The sequence below is a fragment of the Bacidia gigantensis genome (assembly GCF_019456465.1).
Source record: "Bacidia gigantensis strain McMullin 20006 chromosome Unknown contig_180, whole genome shotgun sequence".
NCBI classification, from domain to species: domain Eukaryota; kingdom Fungi; phylum Ascomycota; class Lecanoromycetes; order Lecanorales; family Ramalinaceae; genus Bacidia; species Bacidia gigantensis.
The window spans coordinates 3,082,174-3,101,012 of NW_025408596.1; the positions used below are offsets into that span (position 1 = coordinate 3,082,174).

Consider the following 18,839-nt stretch of genomic DNA (forward strand, 5'->3'; position numbering starts at 1 on the left):
GATTTGTCCTTCATCATGCGAAATAACTTGATGCCGATGGTATGTAAAGAAGACTGACCTTCATGCTGCATCATCCTGCTGAATCACGCCCTCCGCTCCTGCACCTTGGTGTCTCTGCGTCTGCTCACTGTATTCGTGTTAGCTCAAGCCTTTACAATTTCTAGATTGTTTGCATGCGGAGAATATGAGCAATCAGTAGAAGGAAATTTTCAGCAACTTGAAAAGTCATTATGACTGGGTTGAAAATACTCATCATTGCAATGGTGTGTGGGGTAGTAGAGAGATAGGTGCACTGACCTTGAGCCGGATCTCCATGGTTCAAGATATGGTCCTCTGTAGCTGAAGATCTCAGCTTGCTCTAGCATCGGATCGATGATGTCTGTTTCAATAGACTCCATGACGTCCTCGGAGTTGGCTATAGTGGTCTCATTCTTCACTTCAGGGCGTGCAAGCCCCTCAGACGCGTCGTCTTGGTGACTGGCTGTGGAAGGACGTGGTATGGGGATCTGCCACTCGTGACTGCTCGTTTCACCGTCTCGCCATTGCAACACCACTTTGTGCTGGTAGTGCGTCGCTCCTTGTAGCTTGTTCGGTCGAATGTAGCGCTCAAAATTCTCAAGACAACGGAACGCGTATAGCTGAAGAGCCATTTTAGCTTCAAAACAAACAGCAGATCAGGTTTTTCCAAGACTTACGTGCTCGTCTGATGGCGTCATGCCATGGTCGGTGCAATTCTTGAGGTAGTCATGACAATCTACACGTTGCCACTGGGCCTCACTGTCCTTCTCTCGCCAGTATCGCTCCAGTGTCAACCTGTGCTCATTGATTTTCTGGTTCTCGTTCTGTGCTTCTGTGAAAGCGCGGTCAAGCGAAGACTCGTCGTAGACAGATAACGCCATCTCTTAGCTAAGAACGATTGTTCGTGGGATGCAGGTTTAAAGAAAGGCTTTGTTGCTGCCGGGTGAAAGGGAAGAAACACAACGGACTACGGTTTGTTGTTGTGTAAGCTAGGCCGAAAAAGGATGCCTCTAAAATTTCATAGTTGGTACTACGCCTTGCTTAAAAATACGATAGTATTCGCTCGCCTGCAATTAATGCTGGAAATAGGATATATATACTTAGAAGTGAATAGGAGTTACTACAGGAGTAGTTAAAAGTGAAGAAAAGCATTGAAGTAGGCTTTAGAAGCGTTTCGCCAACTTGATCTGGAGGATTTATAGCTTATCAGCTAGTTTCATCGGCCACTTTTCTCAGTAATCCTGCGAGAGCAAGCCATAGAAACATTCTATCTGATGAACCAGGACCAACGCTCAAGAACTAAATCGCTACACGTTGGTAGCGGGCCATGCGACGTATTGATCGCCCTGGCCCAGCCTCAAAATGCCTGCATAAATCCAGGCTTGTTCTTTGACGTGCAACTCCAATGAAGGCTTTGTAGACCGATTGAATAACCTTCTGAGATGATATCTACCGCTTGCATCTTCGACCACCAACCGAATACAAATTCGCAATTCTCACATTGGCACTAGTCAATCTGATCAAAAGGGGCTCAGCCTTGAGGTAAGGTTAGCGTCAGGGCTCAAACCCTAATCAACCTTATCAGCGTATGAGCACGTCATCATTCTTGAAAACTTTTACTACTGCTTCCTGAACTTCAAGAGCTGCGTAGAACCTCTGGAAAAAACAATATCATCATGTCTTCTGCCAAACGTGCTTTGACCGATCTTCTCCCGCTTCCCAATTCCAATGTCAAGATTCCACAGCTGGGGTTCGGCATTTACCAATCCAAACCCGAAGTATGCGTCAACTCGTGCTCTACGGCCTTGCGTGCCGGTTATCGTCATATTGACTCTGCCCAATTCTACCGCAATGAAACCGAGATGGGTGTTGCTGCACGCCAAAGTGGCATTCCGCGATCGGAATTGTTTCTAACCACTAAAATTCTGAGTGCTGGAGGAAGTCCGGAGAAGACATACCAGAAATGTCTCGAAAGCGTGAAGAAGATTGGCGCCGAAGGCGAAAGCGACAGCCCTGGTTCGCCCTCTTATGTTGACTTATTTCTAATACATTCGCCAAGCGCAGGTAGTGCTGCAAGGAAGGAGATGTGGCAGGCGTTGGAAAAGCTTGAAGCGGAGGGTAGGACGAAGGCGATTGGTGTGAGCAACTTTGGCGTTGGACACATCGAAGAATTGAAGGAGTATGCAAGGATTTGGCCTCCACATATCAACCAAATTGAGGTGAGTGGCGCTTACCCCGCGCTCAAGAGACTTGCGTTACTGACGTTCATCTTTCAGTTGCATCCATGGAACCAGCAGCGGACTATCGTTGACTATTGCAATGAGCATAAAATCATCATTGAAGCTTATTGCCCCCTCGTGCGCAACCAAAAAGCTCATGATGAGACGCTCCTTTCCATCTCGAAGAAGTACGACAAGACGACAGCGCAGGTACTGATTCGTTATGGTTTGCAGAAAGGCTGGGTCTCGTTGCCAAAGAGTGACACACCTAGTCGAATCGAAGCCAATGTTGATGTATATGGATTCGAAATTGATGATACTGATATGACTAAACTTGATGATCTCGACCAAGGGCCGGCTGGAGCAATCGTGCAAGCAGTCAAAAATTGAGAATGGGGAGCTGCAAGTCATGTGCAGGTAGTGCCATCTTTTTGATATAGGACATAAAATATTCATCTATAGTCTTGCCGGATGAAGAAGCGTTTATGTGATTGGCAAGATGCGCTTTGCTAGCGTAATTTTGTGCTCTGCGCAGCTAAGGTTGCATACCTCTCCACCTATTTTGAGATTTTGCATGTTTGACTTAGCCTTCTTCCTCTCACGGCACATTTGATTCAGACTCATCCAATAAGATTCTAAAGATCGAGCGTCTCTTTATCCAGCTGCTTAAGTTCCCGCAGAATTGCGCTATGCCTTTTCCCTCGCTTTGTCGTCGAGGGTTCTGTCAACAGCGCCGCTTTCAGACAAAAAGGGGCGATGCGCCAGTCTTTGCGATCCTCCTCGCGGCTACGATGACATCATTGTTTGGCTTATGTCTAGCAATCGACTGTATAGCCTACCTCTCCTTTCTATTCTCGTGTTCTCACAACCCTGCTGCAGACAGTCCAGGAAAGCGCACGGGCTCACGCAAGCAAGACGATGAAGAAGGCCCCCTCAAATCACCGGAAAAAACCTCGAAATTCGACAAAAAAGCATGAGCAGTAAGTCAAATCTGTATACGAGCAATGGCTCTTGACTTTGAGAGACCTCTTTCCTATGTATTGCAACATTTTGATAGGCCGTACTGGATGCGCAAACCCGAAGCTGGAGCTGACATGGGGGTTTCAGATCCTACTACAGGTGTGAACTTGGGAAGAGCCTTTGATTAGTGACCCTGCCAGTTGCCTTCCGAATCGCTGACGTACACAACAGCAATTGGACTACATCTGTACCATGGGTGCCATGAGGATACGCATTTCGGCAGTAAGAGGTGGATTTTACGAGGTTATATTCTACCAAGGCATTATCTGGCGGCCTAATTGACGATACAATTCCTATGCAGTCAGATCTCAATCCAATCAGCGGATTCAAATTGAATACAATTGAGGCTGCAACTCGGTCTTGCTCAAAGGTTGAGTGCACGTATATGCTGGAACGCGCAATGGTACATCTATGCATGCAATATCTGGATCAAGTGATGCCAGATCCAGCGCTCAATTGAAGCCTCTCCCCCCAGATTCTTGTTACTACACTGGATTACCAAGCTCATGTCTATCTAATTACCAGTTTCACGGAATCCAAGCTGGAAATCGATTGCAATGTCGTGTTGGGACTCGTTCTAGGAAAAAAACTGTAACAACGAATTTGTGACTGTACACCAGGCGTCCAGACCACAGCTGAGATGCCATTTCCAGCGCTTTAAAGCGAACGTTTATACCTGGCTACGATGGGATGTTCTTTTGTGTCAAGGGCCGATGTCTCTCGAATTCATTTGCCTCTAGACAAGATCTGTCCTATTCACTACTGAAGCTCACCGAATACAAGTTACTTTGGAATGCGGACAATAATATGTGTCGATCCAAGTCCTCACTTCAGTGCTCTCTTTTCTATGCTTGCCTGTGCTGTTTTGTTTGCTCCAGGGATGGAACGATGAATAGCTTCACACCGATCACTGATTGCGAAGCCTATGGACAAGAAAGAAGGCGCTGTGTGAATTCATTTGTTCTGTACATCAAATTCATCTTCGAACAAAATGTGAATAGGAAAGGGGTCGAAACACAAGCGACGGTCTCACTTGCCTCAAATGGAATTTCATTTGCCGTGACTGATTTTGCTCAATCTTGCAACTTCCTCACAGCTTAACCACCCGAAAAATGCTTCATCACTTCCTTCTCTGCCAGTTCCCAAGCATGTTCCTGATCATCGTCGCCACTGAGCGTTCAGCTTCCAATGTCGATGACCTCCTGCCAGATTAAGGGATTGGCGCTTTACCGAAAATCGCCTAGCTCTTGCCCCTGAATGCCGTTTGCGGAAGGTACGAACGAGTCCATCTGGGGGGTTTGCTTTCATATTGGCTTTGATGACGCCTGAACTCTGGCTCATCAGCTCAAGGGCTTGCTGCATCTCTTCTGAACATAGTGTTGCCGGACAAACTGGGCAAAGAAGCGTCATACGTTGAGTAGGGATCGCTCGATGAGGGACATAGGAAAAAGACTATGGCGCATCTCTTGAGTTGATGCTGGATCACAAGCCTAATTAGTGACAATTCGACTGCTGCTATCGATGAAAAAGCTTGTGGTACGATGTAAAGAGATTCCTGCTACAAAATACGTCTGCCCGGACAAGTAAGATGTCAGCAGGCGTCCATTTGATCTTTCAAAACGAGAACAATTGACGAGTACAACCCAGAGAGAGCGCAAGCTCTCAATTGATTTTAGCTGCTTCTATCAAAAACAGATCAAACCAAGACGTCAAACCTTCAGACAAGTCAGCAATCAAAACTTGCAGTACTAGACTCCTCTGCAAGTGGATTAAAAAAGCCATTGAGAGCCTGATTTCAATCTACACCTTGGTGGTTCTGGCGAATAGCAGATACAGCAATCCTCAACAGAGGTATAAATATATATAAACCACAATTTGCAAGGGAAAGGGCAAGCAGAGTAACGAAACAGTCGGTTCTTGAGATGGATGCAGCTGCATTTAGCAGGTCTCTTCTTCTCATGCGGTAAATAAGGACGTCGTTGCCTATTTCTTCAGCTGCTATATGTGCCTGCAAGTAGTCTGGCACTTCGAGTTTCTACCGTGGTCTTCCTTTCAAAACAACTCAATGGGGATGCTACATGCCTTGTACGAAATACATTCGGCTGCTATGCTCGCTCCTGCTCCTCGCTCTCTGGCTCCTGGCTAGGAGGAGGAGGGGGAGGTGGCGGGGGCGGCGACCCTGGTGGAGATTGAGGGGGAGATTCGTATGGATGCGGATCGGGATACGGCGGGGGATCCTCATAGGGCGGGGGAGGGCTGGTGGGTTCATTGCCATCTGATGACATTTCCAGACGCGACACGATCTCGATGTGAGCCTGCTCTAAGCGATGAGTATGTGAATTCCCCACATCTCAACACCGTGACAAACAATCTCGATGGGTCCTCGGTTACAAAGTGTGGCAATTGAAAGTATATTCTGCTACTGAATAGATCAGTATTAGGTGGGGAAGGGAGCTGGTTGGGCAGGCCAAGTGGACGACCAACCAGCGCTGTACGTGGCTTGAGAGTGTCTTACTACTTGAAATTGAGATACTTGCCGTGTGTCTAGGTAGTCTTTTTTGGGACCGATTTCGATCTCCGATTTGATAAACACAGTGTGATATCCTCGATTCGCGTAAACTGTACACTCAAGGCACGACAGATTTCTGGTAGAGGCTTTCACGCACAGACCCTCTTCAACACATGCCTGACACCATGCTCTCTACAGCTTAGAGTTAGTACTAGTAGAAGCCCAGGCTATTTGAGTCTCTTCAATCCTTACCTGCTTCATCATCAACCACCATTCTTTCCACCCATACTTGACTGATCAATACTCGTCAACGTGTACAGTTCAGTAACTTCCTAAACACGACAAGCCCTCGGCACAGACTTCAACATCAGTCACTACACAAGTATCTTACACCGGGTAATCATCAAATTCAAAGACTCGTTCAGAATGTCTTCTGGAAAGTCCACACTCACTCCATACGTGTCCTCCTACCTGAATACTCAGAATGATGTCCCACCCACTTCGCAACAGAGCAACCGCCTAAGATATCCCGTCATTCTTCCTAAATCAGCACCAAGTGGCACGTACACACAGCAGCACATTCAAAACACCGGACCAACTCCTACACCAGCTATCGGAGTTCCTGGTAACAAAAATCAGTATTATTCAGTCAAACCAGGCAGCTTTCCCGGCGAGAGCGTCATGACGCCAACCAATAAACTTGGCACAACGAAGACATCACGAAATCCTCAGCCTACCCAGAACGTACACGACATCCGACCAGAAGTCCACCATTTTTGTGCATCATCCGAAATTTCAGATACCATGCTCCCCGCTACAAGAGAAAACCTAGACATTACTCAAGCTCCATATGTCAAGGGAACTGTCTGGAACGAGCAACCATTCTATCTACTATTGACCAAGACCAGTATCCCAGCTGGGGGCAAGACACAATACGGTAAGTCCGATGACCATCCCTCTAAATCATGACACGACAATCGACTAATTTGTTCCTAGAGGAGCCAGCACCCACTGGCTTCGGAGGGGTGAATGATTTCACTAGCTTTGTCTACGGGTAAGCTCTAGAAGAAGTCGAACGTTTTGTGACCAACCATTAATCTATTTACAGACAAGCCGGGATGACCAAGGACTTCTTACCTACCGTAAGATCATATCATATTTCCCTCGCACGGTCCGAACGCTGATTGAGTTCTTCAGTACATGTATATGCTGGAACCACCAGACGAGTTTAAAGCATACTGCGAGTGGAGGAAGAAGAACACAAAAGCAAAAGTAGATCACATGGGAGTGACGATGTATGAGAGATGGCCAGCGGAGGGGACAGCGGCGAGGCCGCTATTAGACATTGCAGGGCTACCCGACCAGGTCAATATCCCGCAAGTTTAGCATATCGCCATAGCTAACATCTTTAGATTTCCACGCGGGAAGAGTGGTGGCGCCTGGAGGCATGGCGACGACTTACGGGCTGTAAATGGCACGATATACTTATGCGAATGATGCCGGAGGGAGGGCTTCGGCAGGATGAAGTCGATCGCAAAAAACGGAATTCCCTGAATATGATGGGAAGTCGGACATATTACCCCCACTTTAGGATGCTATCATGGTTTATTACGTCTTCTAATAATGGTAGCGAGCGGCAGCAACTCTTGGAGTGGCTATCAGACTGGCATCGGGATCACAACTCAACCCGTGGCCTCACGCCCGGACTCGTCAACCCCTCGCTTGGAGAATCCTTGAAGAACCGCGTGAAGGTCCCCCCCTTGTCTTCGCGATGTGGGCGGCGATTACCTGGGGGCAGAAAGCGTAAGACGCTGAGTTCGCAGGCTGACGAAGAAGATCAGGATCTGAGCAGTAGGCGCAAGCGGGCCAAGCTGGTCTCCAAGAAACCCATTCGGCAGACCAAAGCTCCTCAGACTTCTGCGAATCTCAAGGGTGCAAAACCATCTTCATCTGATCGGGCTGAATGCAGCACTCATGGTCGATCTGTGTATCGTGACGACCCAAGATCATTCGCTCCTCGACCTGAATCGACCCTCAACACTTCCCCAGAAGAAGAGCCTCCCACCTCACGCTATGACAATCATCCTCTCCAAAATATACTCCGTGGACAGAACACATCTTTCCCGAACCTAAGTGCAGGGAGTGTCAATCATAGCAACTATACTCACCCAACTGCACGCCACGGCCCCAACACACACTTCCCTAGTCCGAGCTTAGAGGATCTCATGCATGGCAATCATACTCGACAAAAAGTACCCCATGGCCAAATGAAGCATTTCCCGCATCTGAACGCAGGGAATGTCCGTCATCACAATCATGCTCGCGAGGCTACTGTGCGTGGCCAGACAACGCACATCCCGAGTCTTAGTACAAGAAATAGCAGTGATTGCAATGATAATTATCCAATTGCCCCCTATGGCCGACAAACAAATCTATTGAATTCAAGGGGTTCAAGTAACAATCGTGGCAACGATCTTTTTCCAGCTACACTCCACGCCTCAAGCTCGCTTCCCCGAACTTCGGCGCGGAAAATGACGATTATAGCAACGCTTCCTTTGAAGCTGCACGCCATAGCCAACCCACGATCATCTCGAAATCGAATGCAGGAAACAACTATTATCGCGACGACCTTCCCCGAAATGCACTTCAGGGCCATAACACATCTTTCCAAAACTGGAACGCACCCATTGACGATGTCAATGGCGATTCATTTAGTTCCTACCTAAATGACGATGCGTCTTTCCAATCGGACCCTGACTTCACTCCCTGGGACTCGAGTTCCTAGAATTGTTGCACGCTGATCCGCCAAAAAAAGTTCAGTCGTTACAAATCACATCGACTTGGAGCTTCTTTCTAGTCACAGATTTATGGACGACCTTACAGACTCTCACATACTATGAGGATGACATATCACAAGACTGATGAATAAATGCAGAAGAACCGAGGACGTGGTCTGATGGCTTTGGGTTTGAGCCTCAGAGAGTCACTCTCTGGTCTACATCATAAGCGCTCGATCATGCAGGTATGCTTGTTACGTTTGCGAAATTTGCTAGACATCTTCGAAGGCGGCTTGACAGTCGAGACTGTTTGCGGAGATGAATGGCAGGTCATTGCGAGATAGTGGAAAGCACAGAGTCACTCATGGGACGAGGGGAATTGAAGGGAGATATTTGCTAATGTCGATACTTTCATCTGTGACACATGACCTTGAGGCAAATAGAAGAAAGCGTTCTCAAGCATTCCATTAAGCTCTCTGTCAGATAATATTGACATGTGTCGCGGCCGACATGTGATTGTGCTAAATTGCTGTGACACTGACAATGTGTAATCTCTCCTAATAAGTCTCCAGCTATTTGAGCCCCCACCCTCGAATCTTCGATGCACTTCGTACGCAACTGTAAACATTCAAAGGATGCGAGCGTCTTAACCAGCATCGCGTTGGGCCTCCCTCATCAATGTAATCATACCACGCGTTTTCTTCGATTCTGACGCGTGGGCTAATATCAAAGTCTGCAGATAGATGAACAGTGAGATCACTCATCTTGCGGAGTCGCTTTCTCGTTACCTGCGTCTTGGTCGTGATATGACTAGTCTTTCGCCAAAGTCTAGATCACGTTGGCCATTAAAGCCCCCATCCTTGCTTTCGCCTTTGACGCCAATTCCTACTTCGATACCAAGTGACATGAAGTTGGTGTATTTGAGCATTCGATTCAGCAGTGCTCCACATGTACGGCCAGACTGGCAATCTCCTCACCTCAGAATCGAGTCCTGCGCGAAAAGAGTAATTCTATGCTTCGTCCGGTGTTTCGTCACTAACATTGTCTACCTAGATACACTGCCTTCACATATGTGACCTGCCTTCAGTGAATTGGTGAAAGAAGGGAAACATTCTATGAAACCCTTACTCTCATGGATATCTGGTGTCCTCCGAAAAGAGCTGCAAATAGACAAATCATAGCCGCAGGTATCAAAATGTGGAACGTTCAGATGCAGGCATTCCCGTTTGCCTGATATCCAGCCAAAGCTTGTATGAAAGCTCCAAACAGGAGGCCACGGAGACCGACCTGAACATCCTTCGAGTATGATATCCAAACATTTCATCAGACAAAAGCCAGCCGTTGCAAGTCTGTTTCACCGAAGCACCTACTATCCATGGCGACACACCCAGGATTGATACGGCGAGTCGGACTTCAGCATCGATTCCATGATCAAAGGTACTGACGTGCATAGACGTGTTACATCTAGACCTTGAAGCCTGCCTCAATTGTACCAGTCCGTGAGCCCGTCTTTGAAAACGAGTCGATGAAAATAATATATTTAAGCTCAAGTGAGGAAGCACGTGGCATGGTGAAGAATCTCAATAGCAGTTGACTACTTCCGCTACACCACTCAAGCTTTTGAAGCACGCAACGCATCCGAACAATCCGGGAGTCATTGGCTATCGTCGTCGCTTACGGACCCTTCGCAGTTTCTTCCCACGCCAAATCCTCCGCTACGTCTATCCGATGAACTCATCAGACCCTCGACGAATCTCTTGCCGCAACAACGACTTCTGGCAGCAATTGGCCGTAGCCGGTGTCAACAGCCCAGGGGTGAAGTTTACACAGGGTTGGAACTCTAAGAAGCTGCTACTCAAGCGATATCCTGAAGCGCAAGAACCTCACGATTGACGTCCGAGCAAAATATCTACACAGAACAACGAAGATTTGAGGTTCACCTGATCTACAGTCGCTGGATCTGCCGTCTCTCTCGGCCAACAATTCTCGTGATTCAGGGGACTGAATTATCTGACAGAGGAGTATTCTCGGCTATCTTTGGCGACATTGCTGAGAATTCGGATATCATTACTGGACTTTTGCCCGGCAACTGTTCTTGTGCCAGCAAATCACCCGAATCTATAAGTCATTTTCCTCTCGAATTGCCTTAGGCACTCCTTCGATAGTCCCGTCGACGTTTCCGGCTCTGCGGCAAGCATCATCTGGAGGAAACAGGTCGCTGCTTTGTAAGGCTTCCAGGAGGTCTGTCGACTTGACAAATATGTGCTCAGACTACTCTCAAATCTGCCTCTAGGTCATATCTGACTCAAGACTATATCGGAGGTCAGCTTTTAGAGAATTTGCACTTCTTGATGTGGCTCACTGGGATTCTCTCTAGGTATATTAGGCCCGCGAAGCTTTCCAACAAGATACACATTTACGCATATTCCGGTGCCGTGCTTCCTGATCAATAAAAAGACACACCAGGGAGATCGTTGTCAAGACTCGCTGGTCTGAACGCTTCACTCCAATACATAGATTTAAAGCCCGCTTTTGTCGTTTCTTCGCGTCTTTTTATGGCGAGTAGTAGACTAGGTACAAATATCGCTCGCATTGGTCGCTGGCTATGATGGGAATGCCTTGGGGAAATTAGACGGCCTTCTCTACTCACTACAAAGCCAAGAAGTATTTCCAAGTCAAGACAGGAGGACAATGAATTCACTGGTCTCAGCTTAATTGTAGATTGCTAACCTTGCTATGGATTCTGGACTGTTTGGCACTTGAAGCAAAGTGTTTGTCAAGTCATTGAGCTGACTCCCAAATAGGACCATTGGTTGACAAACTCGACCAGCTGGTTTGCTAGGACCGCTAAATGCCCAGCAGATATTTGGCAACATTAAATGCTGCAATCCCATGCACGATCCCATGAACGTGGTCAGCATCTCCCCCGTAGAAGCTTCGTGAAATGACCCCTGGTATCGTACTGGTGAAATGACATGAAATGACATCGCGTCTGTCTAATTGTAGCACGCAAGGCAGATGGAAAGTTATTGGTCTTCAGGGCATAATATGCTCTTCGATGCCATATATTTCTTGGTTTGAGAGTTGCCTCATGGCAAATAAGGATCAAACAAGAGGGAAGCTCAGGGATCAGGAGCTGTGGACATTTGACGTTTGCTTTGATCATGCATATCTCCAAATACCGGACTACGCAATCTACCGGGTCAAGTAAACAGAGCGTTGTTAATGAAGAGCATTCACAGAGCAGGGACAACGCTCGATGCTGTGAAGTCCCAACGATCTCGATCGTAAGACCGTGGTATTAGTGAATCTGCCTGGGCATATCAGCAACAATAGATAGCAGCCTGATGCCTGGCCAGTCAGGACCTCCATTCCAAATTGTGTCTCCACAATGCGGGCGTGTTGGGACCGTGCCCATTGAGCACCAACCAGCCGCCGTAGCTCTACCCTAGCCTCGAAATTAGTGCAACTGCTCAATCTTTTGAGTTTTTAGCCTTCCTTGTCTCCGTTCGTGATCCCCATACCCAGCCCCCTCTTGTTGTCACTGGTGGTGATGGTGTAGTGTTCTTGCTCGACGACGATACATCTATATCGTATACATCCGTTACCTGAACTTCCAGATCGTGAATCTATACAGCTCCATGTCTTGATGAGAGACAATTGCTCATTTTCGCAATATTGAACGCCATCTTCCATCATGAAGTTCGTTCCAGAGTATCCACAGAAACTTCCTACCCTGAAGCCAGCACCCATTGACAAGAGAGAGCCACCGGACGACCAGCAGCCTCGCAAATTCGTCATCTATGGCCCTACAGCGTCATCGACGTATGAGCCAAGCCCTTACCATCATCATCGTATCCCGCAAAGTCGATCTTTAGATCACATCATGAACCCTTATTCTGCACGCGATGAGAATTACAATCGATCAGCGACACCAGAGTTGACCTCTAGTGCTCCTGGACCTATTAACAGCCCGTATTACACTGCAGTGCCCACTCAGAACGCCATGAAGCCATCGGCAGATGGACAGCAGTACACCCTTTACCAACGAGGCGGTGAATCCCTTGGCCCGACTGCGGAAGAAGCTATCAAAGCATCTCGATCATCGAGATTCGAGCCGATCTTACCGTCGACAAATTGTATAACGTTGCTACCCAAGAATGCTATCACAATGCCGCCGAAAAACCATCCAATGCAGAATCCTCGTGATCCACGGCCTGAAGTGCACCACCACTCACCCGATTCCAGAATTTCCCGAACCGTCCTTCCAGCGACGCCCAAGAACCTAGCTATAACTCGTGCCAAGTATGTCCCTGACTTGCTATGGGAGGATCAGCCTTTCTTCAAGCTTCTCACCGAGGTCACTGGACCGCCGGGCTCTATCACGGAGTATCGTAAGTGCAGTCCTGCATTATTACGCTCGATCTGGGTAGCTGACTGCATACAGAAGTGCCGTCCCCCGCGGGTTTCCGTGGTGGTTCCGATAAGACATCATTCGTCTTTGGGTATGCATCACACTGTGGCTGAATGGCAAGTCGTTGATCATAGTTCAGACAAGCAGAAATGACTGCGGATTTCTTGCCAGTGGTGAGTCAAATACTCCAAACGAGCTGTTCGACTACTAAGACTTCCAGATCATGTACATGATTGTGCCACCACTTGAATTTAAGGGATACCAGAGGACCAGGAAACCTCCCAAAAGAGATAGCAATGGGGATATCGTTTATGAGTCCTGGCCACTTCAAGACAGGGCGCCTCGACACCTTGTCAATCATCCCGGGCTACCAGACAAGGCAAGACTGCCCAAATCAAAACCGACCTCCACTGACAATGCTAGATCTGTTCAAAAGAGCACATCTGGCGAATAGAGTTCTGGCGCCGACTCACAGGATGTACATGGGCAGATATCTTGATGCGTATGGAACCAGAGACCATCGATCACACAATGGCGGACGAGGATCGCAAGCGAAACTGCCTCAACATGCTCGGAAGTAGGACGTATTATCCCCACTACAAGCTGACATCTTGGTTCATTCATGATCACAATACTGGAGCCAACCGCGCTGGGATCTTCTCGCTATTGTCTGATTGGCATATTGCTAACAACACATCCCGTGGAATCTCTCCAGGTTACATCAACCCAGCACTTGGAGAGATCCCAAATAATCGTATAGTCGTTCCCGCCATCTCGGAACGCTGCGGCAGGAGACTTTGTGGAGGACGAGTGATGAAGCGTATGAGGGACGAGGGATTGGTAGACACTGACTACCAAGGCCCAAAAATCAAGCAGACCATAAGAAGCAGCGAGAGAATTCAGAAAATGAACAAGGGAAAGGATATCAAGAGCTATGCGTCCAACGAGTCAGACGACACCAATGACAACGAAGCTCTACCTGCCGTCGTCTTTGCAGACAGGCTCAATCACGCCAATGGATTACTGAATCCGAGCAGCTGTGTCTCAGCCCCAGTTCCCCCGGTGATCCCTTCACTAAATGAAATCGAAATTACTGCACCAGAGTTCTTTCGCACGTCGCAACCAATCATTGAGCCAACACACGGCTCTCCATTTGTTGGACGTCGTCGTTCTCGTTCTCCCACGCATTTCGCTGGCTGGGAAGAGCAGTGGCCTGTAGGACCTGAGTATGCGGGTATGGTCAATGGACGTCCTGCATTCCATATGCATCCCAGCCTATACCACCACTTCTTCGACCCCAATTACACTCCAATCGACCCTGAATTGGAGGGGTCAAGCCCCGACTAAGGGCATCTATCTGCTGCTGTTCTACCAAAGACGCCACGCCCCGAGAGCTGGCGCATATCATGACGCCTTCTACTAACGAATTTTCCTCTGCTGTCGCCTGCTTCGCTTGCTAAACGAAAAATTGATGGATATGGTGGGCCGGCGGTCTGGAAATAAAGCCGGATATATATGGCTATGGGAGGGGAGAGGGGGAAGGAGTGAAGGAGGAGGGGGGTGGAGAGGGGAGGAGTGAAGGGGGATCGCTTTGCTGGCTGAAAAGCCAATGTTTTGTTTCCTTTGTGCTTTTCTTTGTTTTTTAGTCTACAAAATTTTCCTTTTGACGAATCCGTGCTGACTCTTGCATCCGCTGCTACTACATTCTAGACTGCCCTGTCGCCTCTATTGACGACCCCATTCACTTCTAGCATAACTTCTGTCTCTTTACTTCTATCAAAGCCGTCCGCGCTATGTCTAGCAGCTAGCTGCCAGCCCCCGAACGGTAAGACGCACAGACAGTTGCAACTATCGCAAATACCCTCTACACTGTGCTATCACCTTGGATTGCATCCCCATTCACTTCTACCATACTTGCTACCTCTATCCTTCCGTTGACGCGGTTAGCGCTACGCCTCTGACAGCGAGCTACAGGCCCTTGAAAACTACAATCTTTGCGCTTTCGTCACTATTTATATTCCTGTTCACTTCTACGATGCCTTCTACATCTATGCCTGTAACGAAGCTGTCAGCGCTACGTCTCTGACAGGAGACCGCGAGGCTGTGAAAGGTAAGCCCAGCCCAGATGGGGTCCTTGGGTTACAAATAACGCCTAGCACAGGTACCACGGCAAAGAATGCCACCAACGGCTATCGTCTCGCCAATCAATCGTGAGACAGGAGTTGAGCCACCTGTGGGTCTTGCAGAGCAAGTTACAGCCTCCGATTGCACCCCCATCTACATCTATCATACCTTGTGTTTCTGTTCTTCCATCAAAGCCGTCAGCGCTACGCGTCTGGGGGCAAGCTGCAAGCCAGACAAAGGGATGACCAGGATAGATCTATTCCACGACTACGCTTAATTATTGATAAAGGTAGAACCACTGCCAGTACACGACATCTCTCGGCCAGCCGTCGTTGATAGACCGTCGTAAACGGTATCACCCTGGTGAAGCCTTTCCAAGTATGATCCTACCTTCCGTTGCCCTCGTCTTCACTTCTAAGCCCTCTTTCGCCTCCACCGGCTCCTTTGAAGAGGTCAATTTCGGAGGATCTGGGGCTAGCTGAACGTCGTTAAAAGATAGACCAAGCCCGGATATTGTACCTAGGATGCAGCTCAAAATTTGCACAATCGTCGCCGGTGATAGATCACTTCTGTGGCACCTCCTTTCTGATCGATTTTGACATCCTGTCTCGGCCCGAATTATTCTTCTCTTTCCACAATTTCTATATCCCTGGCATCCGATTCACAGATTGCTGCTGGGCGCCCGGTAAATCACTGGTACTTTCAGGAGGTCGAGGCTAATCAAATTGGAGACTACGCTTTCAGATGATGAATTGCATCGAAATCTTTTCGAAAGTTCTCTTTATAGAGCACGCCCTAGGCACTCAGCCTTCAGGAGAGCTCCACTAGCACGAAGATTAGCGATTTGTGCTTCAACTTGCGAACATACTTTGAATCTACTGCTAAACACCCCTGTTTCTTCGAACCCTTCTTCAATAGACAAGTGACGGGTATGCTACACGCAGTAGTGGATCATCAGCAGGTATGAAAATTCCGTTCGTGTTTTTAAAACTTCGGCTCACACTTGACGCAGCTGCCTTCGTCTTTAAGTCTACTCATTCTATCCGTCTCCGTCGAGCTACCATCGCACGACAAGTCACCCACCACCAACCTTGACCAATCGTGTTTCTACCTCCATGTTCCCTCTCACTTTACGGCCTCAATTATCGCTTTCATCCACCTAATATGTGCTGTGCAAGTCGTTTCTCAGTCATTGAGGTGCACGGAAGAACTAGGGCGGCTCTAGAATGATTCTATGGATTGAATATCAGAAGATGTAGTTGGTGTTGGCGGTGATGGTGGTTAACACAACGACTCTTGGGCAGTAGACACGATAGAGGGATATCCTGAGTCAGGGCAGAGCGGTAAGTCGTGGGACCGGGCGAGTATGTCATTCGAAGACCGCATGCCCCTTATACAACCTCGAATCGCAGTAAATGATACATTGATTGGATTTAAGAAGCTCATGAAGAAGAAGAGAGAGTTTTGCCCACTGTCAAAGGAATTTTTGAAATGTTTGGCAACGACTTGAAAGACTATCTAGGCACACGATATGTTGGAGCTTCTTCAGCATACATTTGTAATAACGTTCACGGCAGGTGGTTGATCTTCACATGCAATGATATAGCTGGCCCAGCAATTTTGAAGCAGAGGCGAATTATGGCGGAGGGAGTAGAGACACTGTAAGAAAGGAATGGTAGGAAACACATCGGCTGGTAATATTGCGTTGATTTAGTCTCAATATATACAAATGGGATATCGTAGCTCCTAGAAAGCCGTGGCCGGTCTTTGAGAATGTGATATAGCAGCTTGAGGTTCCGTAGCAAATGTCAGAACTGCCTTGAAAGTTTCAATCGTACGTCAAGGTCTAAAATCTGTTGACCGGTCATATATATTTTCACAAGCGTCCAGACGCTAAGCGAAAATCACCACAAATCTCCCGTCACCCACCCAACAGCGCCCTCTCTCTCTTGACCAAACACCCCTCTCACAGTTCGACTTCATCCCTGGTCCTCCCTTCAAAGATCGCAAAGTAAGTTCGTACACGACCATCTCTCTTGCTCCTTTTTCGCCAGTCACGACTCCCGCAGACGCGTTATCCCTCACTTCCTAGCACTGTTTGACCACGACCTCGATTACACTCGTGACAGTTGAAGCTCAGTGAAAGTACCACGCTGACGGTAGACGCTTCTACAGACTGACCCATCGTGGTTCTTCGCCTTGAAGGATCAACAGAGTTGGTGCGCCAAGCTGGTGGATGTTCCTCATCGACGAGCCATACACATGATCCGTGTGGTCAAGCAGGCCAAAAATCGCCTGGGATAGGGCTCTATCCTTCTTTTCGCTCCTCTGGCACCGCCATCAAACCAAGACGCTGCTCCAATATAGATTAATCATGTCGAGCGAGAAAGGTCCGAGACCGGTAGATTTCGACTACTATGTGCTTCGCCAGTAATGTTGGCAAAGAAATCAAAAAGAGTCAAAAAGCGGACTGAGATACGTGGCAATGAGAAAGACCTCCAGAGACCACGTTTGAATAAACACCAGAAGACCGGTGTCTTGGACATGGGTTTGTACGATTTTCCGATGAAAACGATCAGCAGCGAGCTCTATCCGAAATGCAAGGCGTATACTGTGGAAACCGTCCCATGCGCATCTCAACTGCAACGCCAAAGCACAAGCACAGGGTTTATGTAAGATTGGACTAGTTTCCCAAACGTAAAGACCACAGATCCTACTTCCGAGCCCCAGATACGGACCCCTGATCCGAGTCCAATTAATCAGCCGCAACCAATGAATCAGTTTACCGATCCCAACAACACTGCTGTGTTCGTTGGCGGCTTGTCAGGGTATGTCACCGAAGGTGGGCCGTTGGAAAGAATGAGTTGAAAGCAGCACAAAATTACACTATCTCCTTTCCTCGACTGGCTTCGTAAAGACAATCAGCCGCGACCTATGAATCAGTTCACCGATCCCAACAACACTAGTGTGTTCGTCGGCGGCTTGTCAGGGTATGTCACCGGCCGTGGGTCGTTTGGAGGATAGTTCACAAACAGCACAATTTGCACGATCTCCTTTTTTCGTACCATCTCAGCACACGCAGCAGATACGTCCCCAATAATTTCCGTGGGCTTCTCCGAAAGTCCATACGGATCACGTACAGTCTATGATTGCGAGGCTCACTCGCCGCCCGTGTACTATTAGATCAACAGGAACTTCACTCCCCTGTCTCGCCGATCCCAACAACACTACTGTGTTCGTATGCGGCTTGTCAGAATATGTCACAGAAGATGAATCTCGCTCATTGGGGGTTTGATGATGGACCCGAGTGAGAAGCAGTCATCGGACTATGGTGGCTGTTCAGCGAGCGGACACGGTATTCGATACGATGAGAAGAATAGGATAGTCAATTAGTAATACTAAAGCCATTGCAAACAGTCTTAGTATTGTGCCCATCAACCGTCGTCTTCGATTTGGTTTGCTTTCCTCGCTATCTCGGAAGTTCACAGGAAGGTTTTCAAAAAGTACTGCTTGATCCTGACTCTTTGACGAGGAGAGAAGCCAAATGATTTAATGTGTCTTGCCGATAGTGTTTAGCACAAAGACGTTGTGCATATACGATATGACATCTATGGTAGCTTGAAGATCCTGCTAAACGTCAGCCAAAATTCATGTTTTGGCACCTGCAAGCCGCGCAAGGACATGGCCAATTAATGACAATGCCAGGAGCTTCTAGGGGCTCAAGGTCTTGGGCTACCTGCCTTGAAAGACCTCTTAGA

At 48.0% G+C, this 18,839-nt stretch overlaps 4 protein-coding genes across 4 annotated transcripts; 3 read left to right on the forward strand and 1 right to left on the reverse strand.

Moving 5' to 3' along the window:
• Positions 1-60: 60 nt before the first annotated feature.
• KY384_003874 (uncharacterized protein) lies at positions 61-899 on the reverse strand (the record flags this gene model as incomplete). Its single annotated transcript, XM_044812383.1, has 3 exons — positions 61-127; positions 298-638; positions 696-899. The coding sequence occupies 3 exons, from the start codon at positions 897-899 to the stop codon at positions 61-63; spliced, it is 612 nt and encodes a 203-aa protein (XP_044671516.1).
• Positions 900-1,694: 795 nt separating this feature from the next.
• Positions 1,695-2,627, forward strand: KY384_003875 (uncharacterized protein; the record flags this gene model as incomplete). The annotated part of the gene is made up of 1 exon (XM_044812384.1): positions 1,695-2,627. One exon carries the CDS (start codon positions 1,695-1,697, stop codon positions 2,625-2,627), a length of 933 nt encoding a protein of 310 aa, XP_044671517.1.
• Positions 2,628-6,192: 3,565 nt separating this feature from the next.
• Positions 6,193-7,152, forward strand: KY384_003876 (uncharacterized protein; the record flags this gene model as incomplete). Its single annotated transcript, XM_044812385.1, has 4 exons — positions 6,193-6,703; positions 6,763-6,820; positions 6,875-6,908; positions 6,964-7,152. 4 exons carry the CDS (start codon positions 6,193-6,195, stop codon positions 7,150-7,152), a joined length of 792 nt encoding a protein of 263 aa, XP_044671518.1.
• A 5,088-nt stretch (positions 7,153-12,240) lies between these two features.
• KY384_003877 (uncharacterized protein) lies at positions 12,241-14,304 on the forward strand (the record flags this gene model as incomplete). The annotated part of the gene is made up of 2 exons (XM_044812386.1): positions 12,241-12,937; positions 13,433-14,304. The coding sequence occupies 2 exons, from the start codon at positions 12,241-12,243 to the stop codon at positions 14,302-14,304; spliced, it is 1,569 nt and encodes a 522-aa protein (XP_044671519.1).
• Between the last annotated feature and the right edge of the window lie 4,535 nt (positions 14,305-18,839).